The 18,856-nt window shown below is 38.5% G+C and overlaps 1 protein-coding gene across 3 annotated transcripts in view; it reads left to right on the forward strand.

The window, feature by feature from the left end:
* Positions 1 to 18,856, forward strand: part of LOC126175085 (tyrosine-protein phosphatase 10D) — a 337,665-nt gene that overhangs the window by 298,793 nt on the left and 20,016 nt on the right. The window contains exons 23-29 of one of the 3 annotated variants that reach the window (XM_049921622.1): positions 1,994 to 2,189; positions 2,509 to 2,677; positions 5,631 to 5,883; positions 5,995 to 6,252; positions 11,889 to 12,037; positions 14,711 to 14,946; positions 15,706 to 15,794. In XM_049921622.1, the coding sequence (XP_049777579.1) occupies positions 1,994 to 2,189; positions 2,509 to 2,677; positions 5,631 to 5,883; positions 5,995 to 6,252; positions 11,889 to 12,037; positions 14,711 to 14,946; positions 15,706 to 15,764 (1,320 nt within the window). In that variant the 3' untranslated portion in view covers positions 15,765 to 15,794. The remainder of the gene's footprint in view (positions 1 to 1,993; positions 2,190 to 2,508; positions 2,678 to 5,630; positions 5,884 to 5,994; positions 6,253 to 11,888; positions 12,038 to 14,710; positions 14,947 to 15,705; positions 15,795 to 18,856) is intronic. The other 2 variants (XM_049921623.1, XM_049921624.1) reach the window with 2 other exon arrangements.

The raw sequence follows: 18,856 nt of genomic DNA on the forward strand, positions 1-18,856 counted from the left end.
AACAGTAATTTGAAATAAGAAAAATTGATTAATCTAGTGACAGCTTGAATAAAGAGTGATGAATAAGACCTAACAAAGTAGATACTGGCAGTATTTTTACAACAGCTGCTAATGTAAGTTTTTGTATTATGATATAAACATTTCTTTGTTGCACAATGTCATTTCAGGTGCTGTTCCTTCCGGAATAATTCTTTTAGTTGTTTAGATACCAGTCATTGTGCATCGTACACAGTTGGAATGTTCCATGTAATGCCCTTCTTTTAAAGATTAAAAGTTTTCAGATCTCTTCTGTGCTTAAGAAGCAACATTAATTTGATGAGATTTTGAGTTTAGGAGACAGGCAAAATGGCTTCTGGTGCCAAGTCAGTAGGATACTTAAAATGCAAATTGTGTGTGATATTTTTTTTCCAGAAAACGACAGATGAGGAATGGCCCCCTGCACAAGTATATTGTTGGGATACACGATTGAGGATTATTTTGTCCACAGTTATAAGTGTCTCTTACACATAACCAAGCATTTACTGTCCAATTTTCATTGGGCTCGGTCAATGATATTTGCATTGTTGCAACTTGTTATAAATTTTTCAGTTAAAATTTCAAGCGACAATCTTATAGTGATGTCTATCTCATCAGCAGTCTTTCAAACTGCACTAACTCTTCACATAATGTTGTGTAGGCCGTGTATTTTCATAAACAAAATTGTGACACTACTCATTAATAGCACTTAACCTTACTGATGTAGTTCGTGGGTTATGCAAGTTGAAAACTTTCCACAATTTTGCAAAAAAAACTTCACTTTTGTGTGTTCTCTTCAAATGCGTACATTGTCACACAGTTAATGCACCTACTTACTTAAGTGTCTTGTAAATCAACCAGTAACACATAAAGCAGAGTGTGGCAAACAGTAGTTAGTGCCATTAAATGTCCTCAGCATCTGCAGTCCGGTTATAGTAGTGAGTTAATTAACCATTTGACAATTTCTTAAAGTACACCTTATATTTAATGCTTGAGCTTACTATTGAACTAGTTGCATTATGAACACTGTTTTCTGAAAAAAATAACTGATATAGTTAACCAATCTTCTAGGCTATTGGGGGGCTTCTGTAATTATATCAGAATTTTTTTTGTGTGTTTTTATTTTAAGGATGAAACAAAGTTCTGCAAAATTGTTGAAATAAATGAACATATTTTTATCACAGTTCTGTCCCTTAAATGTAAAATTCCAGATACACACCATGGACTCATTCAGTCTGAACATGCAGTAACACACCCCCACCCCCTGCCCTGCCCAAAATATCTCTCTCTCTCTCTCTCTCTCTCTCTCTCTCTCTCTCTCTCTCTCTCTCTCTCTCTCCCCCTCCCCCTCCCCCCTCTTTGGTGTATGTATGTTTTGGAGCATTGCTTACAAAAGACATAATTCTAGATCTACATCCAGACACTATTATGAAAGGGATAGATCGCAGCACATAGAGGAGATATTGAGTGGCAGACAGGCACAACTCCTAACATCTGAGGCTTTTGCCAAAATGCCTTCTAAGGTAAACAACACTTGTCTTACACCCTGGTGCTTCACAAAGTTACCCAGTTTTGATTTCCAGCAAAGTTCACATTGGTGTGTTTTTCCTTTGGAAAATACAAACTCTGGACCCAATAAGAATTTTTGTTTGATATATTGTATTATATATTGATATGTATGTGTATCGGTACCGTTGGGCCTTCGTGGCCTGTTCAGGCGGAGATTTTCGTATTATATTAGTCAGAAAGAAACATGATTGTTGTGTCAGGTTAAATACTTATAATCTTGCTGGCTATAGTTAATAAACAAGAAACGTGAGTTATGTGCATAAATGAAGTTAAATGTGACAAATATCTCTGTGCGAGTGTGGCTTTATTTGTAGGCCATTTAAAATTATAATGTGTTGTGTGAACTTGTGTTGTTTTTTGTCCTGTTAAGAGTGATAGTGGTAAACTAATAAGTGGGTATTTGTTGAAGGTTCTAGATCCGTACAACCCCTTCAAGAACTCTACTGTTGAAGATTTCACTATTGGAACAGAGAGCTGTGATATGCGAAAGTTGGGCTATTGCAATGGTGCATTGAAGTCTGGATCCACGTATAAAGTGAAGATTCGTGCCTTCACTGATGTGGACAAATTTACTGATACTTACTATTCATTTCCAATACAGACAGGTATAGCATAATAATTTTAGTGTAGTTATTGAGTTATTGAGTTATTTTAGTGTAGTTATTGAGGCAGCAAGTTTTATATTAGAATGTTTGTTATAAGTTAGCATTGTTTTTGTATTCACTACATTACAATCTGAAGCCTTATAAGAAGGCATTAGTTTCATAACATAAAAAAGATTCTGTGTATTAATAAAAATAGCCAAATAATGTTACTGAGCTTTTCTGACGTTTTCTGAAACAATTTTGTTAAGCCTTAATTTATAAGGTACCACTGAAAGAGAAGTTGTGTTAAATTTTCTTTTTGTTTTGTTAAAAATTCCAGATCAAGATAACACACCAGTTGTTGTGGGAACTGTTGTGCCTTTAATATTATTGTTACTGCTTGCAATAACAGTGTGGACACTTCGTCGTCAGAAAAGATCAAAGCGAAAAACTGCAGAAAGCAGAGGAAATGATAACTTGTCTATACCTGACAGTATAATTGAAACAAGGTAACTAAGTAGTTTTAATTCATACAGATACAGCCAGTATACCATTTTTTAAAAATATTTCCTATATTGTTTATGTCTACACTATTAACTACAAACAAAACAATATAAAAAATGGTTTAAGTTTCATTCTCTTAAGTGTGTGCTGTTTAAATGCTATTGTTGATGGAGCATGTAAGTTTCGCTTCTCTCGTACTATGCTTTGTGCTTTATTCTAAGCCATTAACCCCTATTCTTCCTAACGGTGTTCCAGTACCTTATGAAAAACTATGAAGAAGTTGGGTATAACATTAGACAAACATGTCATCTGAACAGAAAATAATGTTGCTATCTGCAAGAAGAGTTCCAATTGCCACTACGTCCTAGTTTTGGAACACATTTCCACAGGATGTGAAATGTAAACTTGTTCAATTGCTCTTTCTGCTGAACCGCCACTATTACAGTGTAGTCCATTGCTGCACAAGTACTGACAACACTATATGATTAGAACTAACTGTGAGTGCTTGTGTGCACTACATCTGCAACATCTGTCTACTGGACCTTGTTAGTGCTTCACATGCCCAGTTGACTGTTTGCAGTGAGATGATTTGTGTCACTACTCTATGCTATATCTACTTCATCAGCTATTCAGTACACATGCACCCTAGTACCTTGTATCAGAGATTAATATGCCTGTCATGCCATCATAGTTGAGACACAAGGTCTCTCTTGTCTAATGCCTCTGCTGTGCACATCCAAAAACAAAAACTTTCACAAACTCTTTCTCTATTGCTACCCTCTGACTCTGAACCTTCCAATATGTTCTTCATGTCCTGTGGGGGGCACAGGTAGATAGTGTCAAAGATGTAGAACACATGAAACATTGTGTTTATACAAATGCATTGTGTGCACAGTAATGTATGTTGGGCATGTGTAAAGTTCTGGGCACCAGAAACCAAAGAATGAAATAGAAAGAGCAAGCTCGTATTAACTATAAGCATGTTAAATCATTTTTAAATGTGTAAACCTTATGGAATAGCTCTTGGATGCAGTTTGGAAGCATTAAAGACAAGCTCTAGGAATGAGTAGCATATGAGAGGGCATTCAAAAGTAACTAGAATTTCTTTCATGTGGGTGGAGAGGCAGTAGATGTGTAGTTCTACAAAATGTGTCTACTACACACTGTTTCAAGGCACCTGACATATGAGTTCATGCTGAAAAGTAATGCTTTCAAATTATTTATTCTGTTCTCAATATCAGTTGAGGTGTTACATATTGTGCATAGTACTCGGTCAACTTTCTCGCTTAGCTAAAACTAGCTGCAACCCTCTGCCGCTAGAGGGCTCTGAATTATCCTATGTAACATGGTGGTGTGTAATGTAACTATGTCAGTGTGTGAGAAATAGTGTGCTGTAGTTGAGTCTATAACTGCAGAAAATGTGCCTCCACACATGGAGCTAACTCTCCTTCAGCAAGGCAATGCCAGTCAGCATATGAGCTCTGCAACAGACCAATGCCTTAGGTTTCATTGTCATTGATCATCCTCCTTACAGCCACAGCTTGTCCCCATCCAACTTTAATGTTTTCAAAACTTAAAGAACACCTTTGAGGACTTCACTTTGATAGTTATGAAGCAGTGCACGCAGAGGTGATGTACCTCCATCGGCAACATCAAACATTCTACAATGACAGTATCAACAAACTGTTCTCTCGTTGGAAGAAATGTGTTCATCACCAGGGTGACTGTTGAGGTATAAATATGTGGACATGAAGAATAAGTATGTTGAATGTTAATAAGGTTTACTTTATTTTAAAAGTTTTAAAGAGTTTTCACATTAAAAATTCGAAGGCATTACTTTTCAGCACACCCTAATATATGGAAGTATCAGTTAAGTTCAAGTACTCATTTTTAATGGTCTTATACATGTTAGTGATTTGTATTTTCAGTGCAGGGAACAGAAAAAATCATAGGAAGCTAATAGCAGTGTGTAGGATGATTGCAAGACCACTGACATTCTGTTTTTAGCAAGAAAGTGCCTTATATTGATTGCTGTGTAACTGAGTGCATTGTTTCGTTGGAGGATCAACCCTTTGTTTGCCACAATACATGCTATTTCTATTCTGCAATGCCCCGCATTGTTATTTAGTACTTGAAGGTAGTAATGTTTGCTAACATGGTAACTAGGGAAACATTTGTAGTGCACTGTTGCTAATCTCCCACTGGCTCAATTATTGCATGGTCATACTTGTAACACCATATATCATTACTTGTAATACTGAACAATTGAAAATCCAGGTTGAAATAATCACAGTAATACTTGTAGTTGCTGAAAGTGCAAAACAGCATTCTTGAAAACAAAACACTCTGTCCATTCTGACACTTCCATGGTTAACTGATGTAAGGCGGAATGTAGTAGAGGAACTTAGAAGGATGCCAGTCACTATTGCTTCACAGCCTGAAGGAAAGGATTTGTTGTTGTTCTTGTGTCACTCCTTGTATTTTAGTTAGATTCCGTTCCAGCTGTTGAAGTGCTTTATTAATGAATTTGTTGAAAATATTAGTTAGTTTTTAGAAATCAAAGAACAGTAATCTTACACTTTTCATGTGGCTTCAGACATTCAAAATTTCTGAAATTATTAAAGATTGTCTATAAATTTATGGTTGGATAGCTATGACATATTCTTACCTCTTAGATCATAATGTGTTGTGTTTATGTGTAGTCTGCAGAATGAGGTTTTAATGCTATCATTCTTGGAAATTATGAGAACTCTGAGAAAATAATTATGGAAACAAAAAACTTGAATAACAGAAATACAGATATGATGCATAGGAACTGTGTCCATGAATAACTTTTTGTAGGCACTGAGAAAAACAACTCACTGTCTTAAGATTATAGGAATCTGTGTTTGTGAAAAATAATTGATCAAAATGTACCTTTTCACAACTACTTCAGATCTTCTATTTGTCTCTCATCAGCAGACCTATCAGACTGGAAAACTTTGCAGAACACTATCGCATCATGTCTGCTGATTCTGATTTCCGATTCTCTGAAGAGTTTGAGGAACTTAAACACATTGGCCGTGACCAGCCATGCAGTGCAGCTGACTTGCCATGCAATCGCCCGAAGAATCGCTTCACCAATATCTTGCCTTATGATCATTCTCGTTTTAAACTGCAACCTGTGGATGATGAAGAAGGTTCTGATTACATAAATGCCAACTATGTGCCTGTAAGTACAACAACAAGAAATTGATTTTTGTTTTCTTTTTCTTTAAAATGTGCATTTCATTTTTCACTGTTTATGAGGAAATAATTATATTTGTTTATTTTCTTTCCTCAGGGTCATAATTCACCAAGAGAATTCTTGGTAACACAAGGACCATTGCATTCCACACGTGATGATTTCTGGCGTATGTGTTGGGAGAGTAATTCACGGGCAATAGTTATGCTGACTCGTTGCATTGAGAAGGGGAGGGAAAAGTGTGACCATTATTGGCCATATGACACGATGCCAGTCTACTATGGAGACATCTCTGTCCAGATTCTGAATGACAGTCATTATCCTGATTGGAGTGTGACTGAGTTTATGATGTGCCGTGTAAGTCTGTGTGTACTAATTGCTGATTGGTTTTCGATTACCGACATGGTACATCTGATAACTGATCTGTACATTGTTTCTTTTCAAGTATTAAATCTAGTCTTCTGTTCCTTAAAAGAAAAAGTGTTTTGAGAATATGATGAGCAAGTTTTTAAACAACAAGCTGTATATAAAGGTATAATTTAGGTATTTTGTCAGTTCTACACAAAGATATAGTTATTTTTTATTTAAATGAAATCAGAAATAGTTTAACGGTCATTGTAATTATGTGTTGGTTTTCACAACTTACAGCAGTTATTTGCTCCAGCACCTTCCATCAAACAAAATCCAATCATAATTGTGTAAATATGGATCTTTGCAAGACTAATACCCAACATCAAGGGGGGGAAGAACTTTCATACTAAATTTTCTCATACACTTGCATTTTAAAGGCCATCTGTCACCTCTTGGCTTATAAGGATAGTAATCATAACCAAATTGAATATATTAATTTTATGTATGCATAGTTAGCTGTTTAAATATATTTAAAATTTTGTAATTAATTGCTTTACATTGAAGGAAAAAAATTGTGGTAGAGTCAGTCAATTCCAAGCCTACAAATTAATAGCCAGTGCAAGTAACCACTCCCTCATGGAGCCATTTTTGCAACTGCTTCTCAAGAACCCATCTTACACTACACTTTAACAATATGTTATTTGCAATTTCAAAGGAAAATACTGACCTGGTACTGTGAGCAACAGAATGCACGGTTGGAAACAGACAGCCGTGTTCCTTCTCTGAGTCGACTGTAGTGTGGATGAACATAATTTCGGCACTCGACACAGGTTCCTAGTTATCGCAGAGATAGTTCTATAAAACTTATTGTAATCCATTTTATTTGCATACCAGCACACATTCGAAAAGAAGTGGCATAATTTTAGTGCGAATTCTGGCTTGGATTTGAAGCAAAATGGCATAATTTTAGTACAATATTTGCTAGCACATCACCACATGATAACTGGCTGCCACTGGCCCATACTTTAACGTTACTTTATCTGTACTTCACTATTGGCACTACACATGATGCCAGGTTTCATTCTCCAGGTGTTTGCCAAACCTGAATTCTTCCATTGGATCACCAGAGGATACAGCATGATTCATCACTCCAAATCACTCGTTTCCAGTCATCTACTGTCAGGGGCATCACTCTTAACGCCACCTCAATCACCACTTAGCTTAGATTACAAGAATATATATCTCATGAGGAGTTGCTCAACCATTGTCCCCATTCTTTTTAACTCCCTATGCACAGTCAATTCCAAGCCCCCATGAACCATGGACCTTGGCGTTGGTGGGGAGGCTTGCGTGCCTCAGCGATACAGATAGCCGTATCGTAGGTGCAACCACAATGGAGGGGTATCTGTTGAGAGGCCAGACAAACGTGTGGTTCCTGAAGAGGGGCAGCAGCCTTTTCAGTAGTTGCAAGGGCAACAGTCTGGATGGTTGACTGATCTGGCCTTGTAACAATAACCAAAATGGCCTTGCTGTGCTGGTACTGCGAACGACTGAAAGCAAGGGGAAACTACGGCCGTAATTTTTCCCAAGGGCATGCAGCTTTACTGTATGATTAAATGATGATGGCGTCCTCTTCGGTAAAATATTCCAGAGGTAAAATAGTCCCCCATTCGGATCTCCGGGCGGGGACTACTCAAGTGGACGTCGTTATCAGGAGAAAGAAAACTGGCGTTCTACAGATCGGAGCGTGGAATGTCAGATCACTTAATCGGGCAGGTAGGTTAGAAAATGTAAAAAAAGAAATGGATAGGTTAAAGTTAGATATAGTGGGAATTAGTGAAGTTCGGTGACAGGAGGAACAAGACTTCTGGTCAGGTGACTACAGGGTTATAAACACAAAATCAAATAGGGATAATGCAGGAGTAGGTTTAATAATGAATAGGAAAATAGGAATGCGGGTAAGCTACTACAAACAACATAGTGAACACATTATTGTGGCCAAGATAGATACGAAGCCCACACCTACTACAGTAGTACACGTTTATATGCCAACTAGCTCTGCAGATGACGAAGAAATTGAAGAAATGTATGATGAGATAAAAGAAATTATTCAGATAGTGAAGGGTGATGAAAATTTAATAGTCATGGGTGACTGGAATTCGAGAGTAGGAAAAGGGAGAGAAGGAAACGTAGTGGGTGAATATGGATTGGGGGACAGAAATGAAAGAGGAAGCCGTCTGGTAGAATTTTGCACAGAGCATAACTTAATCATAGCTAACACTTGGTTTAAGAATCATGAAAGAAGGTTGTATACATGGAAGAACCCTGGAGATACTAAAAGGTATCAGATAGATTATATAATGGTAAGACAGAGATTTAGGAACCAGGTTTTAAATTGTAAGACATTTCCAGGGGCAGATGTGGACTCTGACCACAATCTATTGGTTATGACCTGTAGATTAAAACTGAAAAAACTGCAAGAAGGTGGGAATTTAAGAAGATGGGACCTGGATAAACTGAAAGAACCAGAGGTTGTACAGAGTTTCAGGGAGAGCATAAGGGAACAATTGACAGGAATGGGGGAAAGAAATACAGTAGAAGAAGAATGGGTAGCTTTGAGGGATGAAGTAGTGAAGGCAGCAGAGGATCAAGTAGGTAAAAAGACGAGGGGTAGTAGAAATCCTTGGGTAGCAGAAGAAAAATTGAATTTAATTGATGAAAGGAGAAAATATAAAAATGCAGTAAATGAAGCAGACAAAAAGGAATACAAACGTCTCAGAAATGAGATCGACAGGAAGTGCAAAATGGCTAAGCAGGGATGGATAGAGGACAAATGTAAGGATGTAGAAGCTTATCTCACTAGGGGTAAGATAGATACTGCCTACAGGAAAATTAAAGAGACCTTTGGAGATAAGAGAACCACTTGTATAAACATCAAGAGCTCAGATGGAAACCCAGTTCTAAGCAAAGAAGGGAAAGCAGAAAGGTGGAAGGAGTATATAGAGGGTCTATACAAGGGCGATGTACTTGAGGACAATATTATGGAAATGGAAGAGGATGTAGATGAAGATGAAATGGGAGATTCAATACTGTGTGAAGAGTTTGACAGAGCACTGAAAGACCTGAGTCGAAAAACAAGGCCCCCGGAGTAGACAACATTCCATTGGAACTAGTGACGGCCGTGGGAGAGCCAGTCCTGACAAAACTCTACCATCTGGTGAGCAAGATGTATGAAACAGGCGAAATACCCTCAGACTTCAAGAAGAATATAATAATTCCAATCCCAAAGAAAGCAGGTGTCGACAGATGTGGAAATTACCGAACTATCAGTTTCATAAGTCACTGCTGCAAAATACTAACACGAATTCTTTACAGACAAATGGAAAAGCTAGTAGAAGCCGACCTCGGGGAAGGTCAGTTTGGATTCCGTAGAAATACTGGAACACGTGAGGCAATACTGACCTTACGACTTATCTTAGAAGAAAGATTAAGGAAAGGCAAACCTACGTTTCTAGCAGTTGTAGACTTAGAGAAAGCTTTTGACAATGTTGACTGGAATACTCTCTTTCAAATTCTGAAGGTGGCAGGGGTAAAATACAGGGAGCGAAAGGCTATTTACAATTTGTACAGAAACCAGATGGCAGTTATAAGAGTCGAGGGACATGAAAGGGAAGTAGTTGTTGGGAAGGGAGTAAGACAGGGTTGTAGCCTCTCCCCGATGTTATTCAATCTGTATATTGAGCAAGCAGGAAAGGAAACAAAAGAAAAATTCAGAGTAGGTATTAAAATCCATGGAGAAGAAATAAAAACTTTGAGGTTCGCCGATGACATTGTAATTCTGTCAGAGACAGCAAAGTACTTGGAAGAGCAGTTGAATGGAATGGATAGCGTCTTGAAAGGAGGATATAAGATGAACATCAACAAAAGCAAAACGAGGATAATGGAATGTAGCCGAATGAAGTTGGGTGATGCTGAGGGAATTAGATTAGGAAATGAGACACTTAAAGTAGTAAAGGAGTTTTGCTATTTGGGGAGCAGAATAATTGATGATGGTCGAAGTAGAGAGGATATAAAATGTAGACTGGGAATGGCGAGGAAAGCGTTTCTGAAGAAGAGAAATTTGTTAACATCGAGTATAGATTTAAATGTCAAGAAGTCATTTCTGAAAGTATTTGTATGGAGTGTAGCTATGTATGGAAGTGAAACATGGACGATAAATTGTTTGGACAAGAAGAGAATAGAAGCTTTCGAAATGTGGTGCTACAGAAGAATGCTGAAGATTAGATGGGTAGATCAAATAACTAATGAGGAAGTATTGAATAGGATTGGGGAGAATAGAAGTTTGTGGCACAACTTGACCAAAAGAAAGGATCGGTTGGTAGGACATGTTCTGAGGCATCAAGGGATCACCAATTTAGTTTTGGAGGGCAGCGTGGAGGGTAAAAATCGTAGAGGGAGACCAAGGGATGAATACACTAAGCAGATTCAGAAGGATGTAGGTTGCAGTAGGTACTGGGAGATGAAGAAGCTTGCACAGGATAGAGTAGCATGGAGAGCTGCATCAAACCAGTCTCAGGACTGAAGACCACGACAACAACAACAACAACAACAACATGCACAGTCATTGTTCTGACTGTACTGTCAGTAGCAATCTGGAGCTGATAAGTGGTTCCTTCCACCGATCCAATGTGACAATGTGGTGTAGCTGTGGTTTCCACTTCACAGTCCATCATCATTATCATCATCAACATCATCATCATCTTGAACAGTTTCCAGCCCCATGCTAGGTCTGTTTGGAATATAAGGCTCCCCATCTAGTCTTATTTTCCCACCATCTTTCTTTGTTCACTCTGGTCTAGTCCTCATCTCTTTTTTCAGTGGACTCCTCCACACCTTTCAGCCATCTATTCCTCAGTTTTCCTCTTCAATGTAAACAAATGTGAGATGCTGGTTACATGTAGAAATAAAAATAGACCAACTAGCAGAATAAGGATTGGCCAAATCACAATGACAAAGTTTGAATATTTCCTGCCATTAAACTTATAATCAGTCACCATTCAGAGTTTTGAGCAAGGACAGAAAGACCCAGTGTATCATATCCACAAATGCTGATGCTGCACCTAGTAGCCCTATCGAGTCCCCATCATGTTCCCACAGGCAATGCTAGCATCTTCCTCCACCTCCACCCTGCCATCCGTCCTCGTCTTCACCTGACACCTCTTCCATACCCCCACCATCTGCCCATCTGCACCAGCTGAATAGCTGCTCACCTCAGAAGCAGCTGCAATCGGGTCTTAGTGTGCTGTCTCTCCCTCTATCCCTCCCTCTCGCTGTGTGTGTGTGTGTGTGTGTGTGTGTGTGTGTGTGTGTTTGTGCACTGCACGCGCGCTGCCCCCCCCCCCCTCCCCCTCCCAATTGTGCTTGTCTGTAATTCAGTGCTCCCCTGATAGGCTAGTAGCAATCTGTCCTTTCTTGTAGTCCACCTTATTCCTTTTGGTTATTATTTTATTGGAAGACTTTTCGCCAGCTGTATGTGATCATAGCTCGTGGCCTAGAGGTGTTTCTACTTGTTCTACTTGTCATATGCCCTCTTCAGTCTCAGTAATTTATTTTTCCACTAAATTTTCATCTCTTGATTACAGGGTGATGTATCAAGAGTAATAAGGCATTTTCATTTCACAACATGGCCTGATTTTGGTGTTCCAAGCCCTCCTCAGACACTGGTGCGTTTTGTAAGGGCCTTCAGAGAGCGTGTTGGCCCTGATCAGAGACCAATTGTTGTCCATTGCAGGTATGTATAGTCAGTTACTATGTTTGTTGTATGTGCATCACACTGTAATATTTTGATGGACCTCTTCTCACTTTCTTGTGAGAAGAACGAAATTTAGGGGTCTTCTCTATAATAAATTGCCAAGTTTACTGGTGAGAACTAGGACTATTCTCGCATATATTTAATTATTCTTTTTTTTCCTTTATAAGAAACTTAACTCCAAAACAGTCACACATTTGAAATAAATACAGTATATACATGAAACCATTATATACACTGATATGTAATCCGTTCATTGGATAAATCATGAAAAATAATTTCTTTGGTGAGAATGTACATGGTAATTCAAATGTAATAGTATCTCCAGCCAGAATTATTGTTTACCACCACAAAGGGGTTACATGCAGTCCTTTGGACTTTAAAAAATTAATCACATATTGCAACTTACTTGTTCTTATCTGATCATGAAAGTTAAAATTCTTCTGTGCATTTTGTTCATTAGTATAAGCTATTCAAGAACAATCATTTGTTTCGACTTACCTGTTTTCTTGGCCTAATCGAATAATACTTTTCATAATTAATTGTTATACAGTATTTAAATGCAAGTACTTTAAACTGGTTGGATATTTATTTCAGTGAGCTATAACCTATGACTCTTCAATATAACTTTTGCACTAGAACTATGCCTTGTACAAAGAAGTGTGCTTGCCAAAGATGACATAAAAGTCAAAGATTATGCATAAATTTCATAGTTACAAAATAAGTTAATTTATTCACTTCTTTTAAAAGTCTGGAAAAAAGTTATGCACTCAAACGACACCGAGCGAGGCAGTGCAATGGCTAGCACACTGGACTCGCATTCAGGAGGATGACAGTTCAATCCTGCATCCAGCCATCCTGATTTAGGTTTTCTGTGATTTCCCTAAATTGCTTCAGGAAAATGCCGGGATGGTTCCTTTCAAAGGGCACAGCTGACTTCCTTCCCCATCCTTCCCTAATACAGTGAGGCCGATGACCTCGAAGTTTGGTCTCCTCACCAAATCAATCCCCCCCCCCCTCCCCCACTCAGAAGTCATAGTCAGATGTCAGTGAACTTAGTACATATACGCATCACTGGTAGATTTGTAATTGTCTGACAGTGTCCTCCAGAACATATTAGTACTGTTCACATTTAGTGGTGTTACCAGGCCTAATAGAGTATGTAAGTGGCAGAAAAATGTGAGATGTTGAGTGATCACTGTGACTGTTGCAGAGATGCCACATGTGTAATGTGTGGTAGCATTATTAGCACCTGACAGATTGGAAAGGCTTCCATTGTGCGTTTCCATTTGGCCAATTGGTCGAATCGTGCAATATCCATAATTGTGAATCATTCAGATGTGAGTGGCCAATATTGGGCTGCATGGAAACTTAAGGTCAACCGTACTCGTCAACGTTCCGGTTAACATCATCTGACCACCACAAGGGAGGAATGCTCTACTGTGCAGTAAGGACATTTTAATCCCTTCACACCAGTGTCTGTCATCCTAGAACAACTAATGGACTCCCAGCAACTTTTTGTGTCATCCCACATGATTAGTCGGAGACCAGCAGCTGCCGGGCTAGGGAGTTACCGTCCCATGAGTAGGCTGCTGTTAACACTGCTACACAGATGGCTGTGTTTGGAGTGGTGCTGCAGTTGGGAAGGATGGACTGCTGATGAGTTGTATCACATTGTGTTCACCAACAAAGTGCAGTTCTGCAGTGCCCCAGATTACCATCATCAATGACAGTGAGCTTTGAAGAGTGTTTGGAGAGGTGCTGCAGTTGGGATGGATGGACTGCTGATGAGTGGTATCACATTGTGGTCACCAACAAAGTGCAGTTCTGCAGTGCCCCAGATTACCATCATCAATGACAGTGAGCTTTGAAGAGGTCTCATTCGTCCAGTGTTTTGGAGAAGTACAGCAATGTTACACATGGTGTTATGGTGTGAGAAGCCATTTGATATGTCTTCAGATCATGGCTGGTCATGACTGAGGAAACTCTGATGGCACAGTTGCACATCTCAGGTATCCAGTGTGCTCATATATCATCTCTCGTTTGGTGGTATCATGGTGCCAATTTTCATCAGGAGAATGCTCAGTGACAAGTTGTGTGTGTCTCTGTGGACTCCTGCGTGATGCGGAGAAACTCCTCTGGTCAGCAAAATCCGCAGATCTGTCGCCGATACAGTGTGAGGGACCAGCGTGAACGTCAGCTCCATTACAGTACTAGTATCCAGGATATCAAGGCCCAGTTACAACAGTTGTGGGCCAAATTGTCTCGGAAGAGGATACACCGCCTATGTAACACCCTTCCCCAGCAAATCAGTGAGTGAATCCAGGCTAGAGGGTGCACAGCATCATACTGATACACGGGCTCATATTGCCAAGTTCTTTATAAATTTGACTCGACTTTGTAATTACTGCAGTAACATCATATACCCTCTCAACCCATTAAGTTTCATTTAGTTTCCTCCTACCCTTCTTTGTTGCTTCTCTTTTCTTGTCTGTCATTGTAGATATATAAAAATTACAATATAGTTTTGTGTGTGTGTGTGTGTGTGTGTGTGTGTGTGTGTGTGTGTGTGTGTGAGGGAGAAAGGGGGGTGGGGCAAAGTGTATGAGATGTATTAACGTGTTGTAATTTTTGTTTTACTGTTTGATGTTTCAGTGCTGGTGTTGGACGTTCCGGTACCTTCATTGCTCTTGATCGACTGTTACAGCAGATTAATGTCTCGGATCATGTTGACATATTTGGTATCGTATGGCAGATGCGAAAGGAGCGTGTCTGGATGGTGCAGACTGAACAACAGTACATATGCATTCATCAGTGCCTATTGGCAGTTTTAGAAGGGAAAGAAAATCAGGGACCACTCAGAGAAATACATGATAATCAGGGTTTTGAAGGTAACAGTGTTTTTATTGTCATGTCTTATTCTGATTGTTTCAAAATAACACTTTCAGTGACAGTTCCACTTATCTTAAATCAATATATTTTGTGTTCCACCTGGTATTACATTGCACTCATTGTACAAAGTTACAGCGAATGACTGATTTTACTTAATGTTGCAGTGATGATCACTTCGTAACTACACTATTATCTCATCATTAAAGGTTGAGCTTCTTGAGCTTTGGGACATAATTGGGAAAAGGTGAAAGAGGAGGCAGAAAAGAATGAGAATGTACCAGTGGTAGAGTAAGTTATTCGAGATAGCATGGGTTACCGGCTCCAATGATGTGGATTTACCCTACCTAAAATTAGTAGAAATGAAGCCATTATGGAACTTACCAAGACAAATAATTATGAAGTTTTCATTAATTTTTAGAAGCCTTGTTTAGTGCAGAGGTTACACATGCTCAGAACTGAGTGTAGGAATTGTTGAAGTTAAAAAAATTGCTTTGTTCTAGACCTCTGTATTATAATCCAACCATCTTTTTATAGCAGATTTCTGTGTAAATAGGGAGAAAGAAACTTGAGTTACTGAGTCATTTGTGCTTATGTGCTGCAAATATTAATGGTTTTATAGTCAATTATCTTCCTTCTGCCAGAAAACTTTTATCTTAATTTCATTATCATTATTTTATCCTCTACTGCTGTAATCATGTCTCTTCATGTTTTATAGGAGACACCCATATCTAGTAAAATATGTTGTATGTTCCTTATAGGTAAGAACCAGAGCCTGGATGCATCACTTGACACTTCCGTGGGTGAGAAGGAGAGATGACGGTGGTGGTTGTGCCCTCATGGTGGTGGGGTAATAACTGCTTCACTCTCTTGGCTTGCTGCATGATACAATTTTTGCATGCAGCTGCTAAAAACTGAGTTTGCACATATGTAATGTTCCTTCGGTCTCTTCAGAAAGTTGTAATATAGGGATGTGGTGACAAGGTGATTACGTTCTTTCTTCTGGTCTTCTGATGGTGGTGGTTGTGGTTCTGGTTGTGGTGTTGGTATAACTGCGTCAGATTTCTATTGCATGATTCGCTTTGTAATGGCTACAAAAATATTGTTTGCTCATAATAATTACTGTAAAGTGAATATGCTGTGGATTTGAGTTCTTCCTTGTTTTCCTTCCACTCTCAATGTTTACTGTGATAAACATTGATATTGAGATGGACAAACAGTATCGTTTTCTTACACTTCATTTTACAGACCTCCAATGTGACTGGTATTTGACAAAAATTAATAACACACACTTATTTTTTCAGTGTAGTCTATTGCAGTTCACCATCAGGTTTTGGTTTCTCGTATTAAAGATCTCTTCTTAATGTCTGTTACGAGGCAGGATCATCATTGCAGGTGGGCAAAAAGCTGAAGGAACTATATGTTACATTAATAACATGTGCATTAAAGCCCCCTACCCCAATAAAAATGTAGCCACTATTGAGGTTCAAATCACACTTCGTTTACTTCTGAATTTAAGTGCCGATGCATTTTGTCAGTCAAAATAAGAGCACAATTTAGAATCTGCAAACTGATTGGGTTTACCATTGTGTCACTTCCCATTTCCTAAATGTGAGGTATTTTGCACCAGTCACATTTATTTTCTTTGCTCAGTTAGTTACTCATGTTTTTTATCCAGTCATCAAAGGACATGCTTCTGAGGAGCTCAAAGATTGAACATAATGCTGGTCCAGACCTTTTTTTTTAGAAAGCATTTCATTTTAAATACATGCATATTTATGTTCGTGTACTGTAGAATGCGTCTAGGAGGTTGCAGAACTTGTGTTGAATGTTGTAAATTGGTGGTCATAGTAAGAGGAAAGTGATTTTTTGGGGGTGGATCAGGAAAGGCTATCATGTGGAAGAAAGGGCGATAGTAAGTCCACATGTTGGAAAGGTCAGGAAAGATTTGAAAATCAAGGATGAAACTGTAGGCAAATTGTGGACAGAGGAAATGGAGCAGGAACTAAGATACGGGTAGAAGCAAGGGATAGGAACAGAAAAGGAATGGGAAGATGGCACAGGCAGGAGCAGAAAAATGAAAATACTACTAAATCAAATAGCATACTGAGGATTAGTGGGGGTTCATACAAACTGTGTTGTGGAAGTGTTCACAATTTGAGGGTGGTGATAAAGCTGTTAATATAGGACAGCATTATAAAATACCATTTATATACTTGAGAAATTAGGCCAAGAAATGAGATACTAAAGGTGGTAGATGTGTTTTACTATTTGGGTGGTAAAACGATGGGTAGTGGCTGAAATGGAGAGAATATAAAATGCAGATCAGCAATAATAATGTTTCTGAAAAAGAAAATAGTTAACAGCAAATGTAAATTTATATGTTTGGAGGTCTTTTCCTGAAGATGTGTGTCTAGAGTGTAGCCTTGTATGGAAGTGAAACATGATTAGCAGGTTGAGCTAGAGGATAATGGAAGAATGGAAGTATTTGAAACATGGTGCTAGAGAATAATGTAATGAGGGATAAAGAAAACTTACGTCACAACTAGACTAAAAGAAGGGATTGATTGATTCATTGATTGGACACATTCTGAGGCATCAAGGACTGGCCAGTTTGATAATGGAGGTGTGTGTATGTATGTGTGTGTGGGTGGGGGGGATAAAAATTGTAGAAGAATGTCCGAATGGGTGTAGGTTGCAGTAGCTGTGCAGATATGTAGGTGCTTACACAGGGCAGACTAGTACTAGTGTGGAGAACTGCATCAAACCATACGTCACTCTGAAGTCCACAACAGGAGCAGCAAATGCTTGTCAGTATTTTGAATTAATGCATAAAAGCTGTTTATGAGCATACACCTTGATTTAATTGTGCTTCATTAACATGCGTGGTTGTGGATTTAAATTTCTGCTAATGTATGGCATATTGTCCACTGTACTAGTTCACTACAAATTTATTGTATTGTTAAACGTAGGTTGTTATGAGATCCCAATTGCAGACTTCGTCTGCCACTTTGTTTATGAATGACCATTTATTTTCTTCTACAAATCAAGATAAATATGTGGCATTAGTGCCATACCTGCCTTATAAGTTGTGACTCCAGTACTTCAGTATAAAATAACCCCCCCACCCTCACCCCTTGAAATTAAGCATTATCACTGTTGAACAAATACGTATAATTTCCACCCAATTCTTGTCTTTGCTTGACTGTGGCTGTATTCATATGTAGCATGTTTCAGACAGCTTAATAATATTACTTACTTTTGGTTTAAGGAAGTGTATCAGTGTTCACATCTATCTCATGTAAACCATACATAACTAAATGCAAGTAATTAGTGATTGGTTTTAGCTTCAGTAGTCCTTAATTCTTCATCTTGAAGATGAATAGATGTGCAGCCAGGTGCTCTACTCACAAGGGGAAAACTTAGTATTTTCTGATACTTTTTTTAACCTCCACAGGTCAATTTTGTACAATGATTGAGACATTTGACTTAGGAACAAATATGAAATCTCTGTCCAGTCATCCTGGTTCAGCTTTTTCCACGATTTCCATGAATCACTGAGGAAAATTTCTTGGAGATTCCATAAAGTAATCCACAGCCGATTCTTTTCCCATGTTTGGCTAAGTAAAGTTAGTGCCTCTGTCTCAAATAACTTTCAAGGGATTGAATGTTAGATTTAATATACCTTTTTTTTCTCCAATCTCTGTCTCTGAATTTACATATAGGTCTCCTTTCAAAGCATGTTGATGTTTAACTTTTCTTTGTACTTAAGGAATTTAGAAACAGATTAGTGTAGGACCTTGATCTCAACACACCAATGTAATAGTACTAATCTAATTTGGCACCCTAAATGGAGTACCTATTTAATTTCTTCATGCTATGCCTAGCATGTAATGTAAACTGGCTCTGTTT

Source organism: Schistocerca cancellata, chromosome 3 (assembly GCF_023864275.1).
Source record: "Schistocerca cancellata isolate TAMUIC-IGC-003103 chromosome 3, iqSchCanc2.1, whole genome shotgun sequence".
Lineage (NCBI taxonomy): Eukaryota > Metazoa > Arthropoda > Insecta > Orthoptera > Acrididae > Schistocerca > Schistocerca cancellata.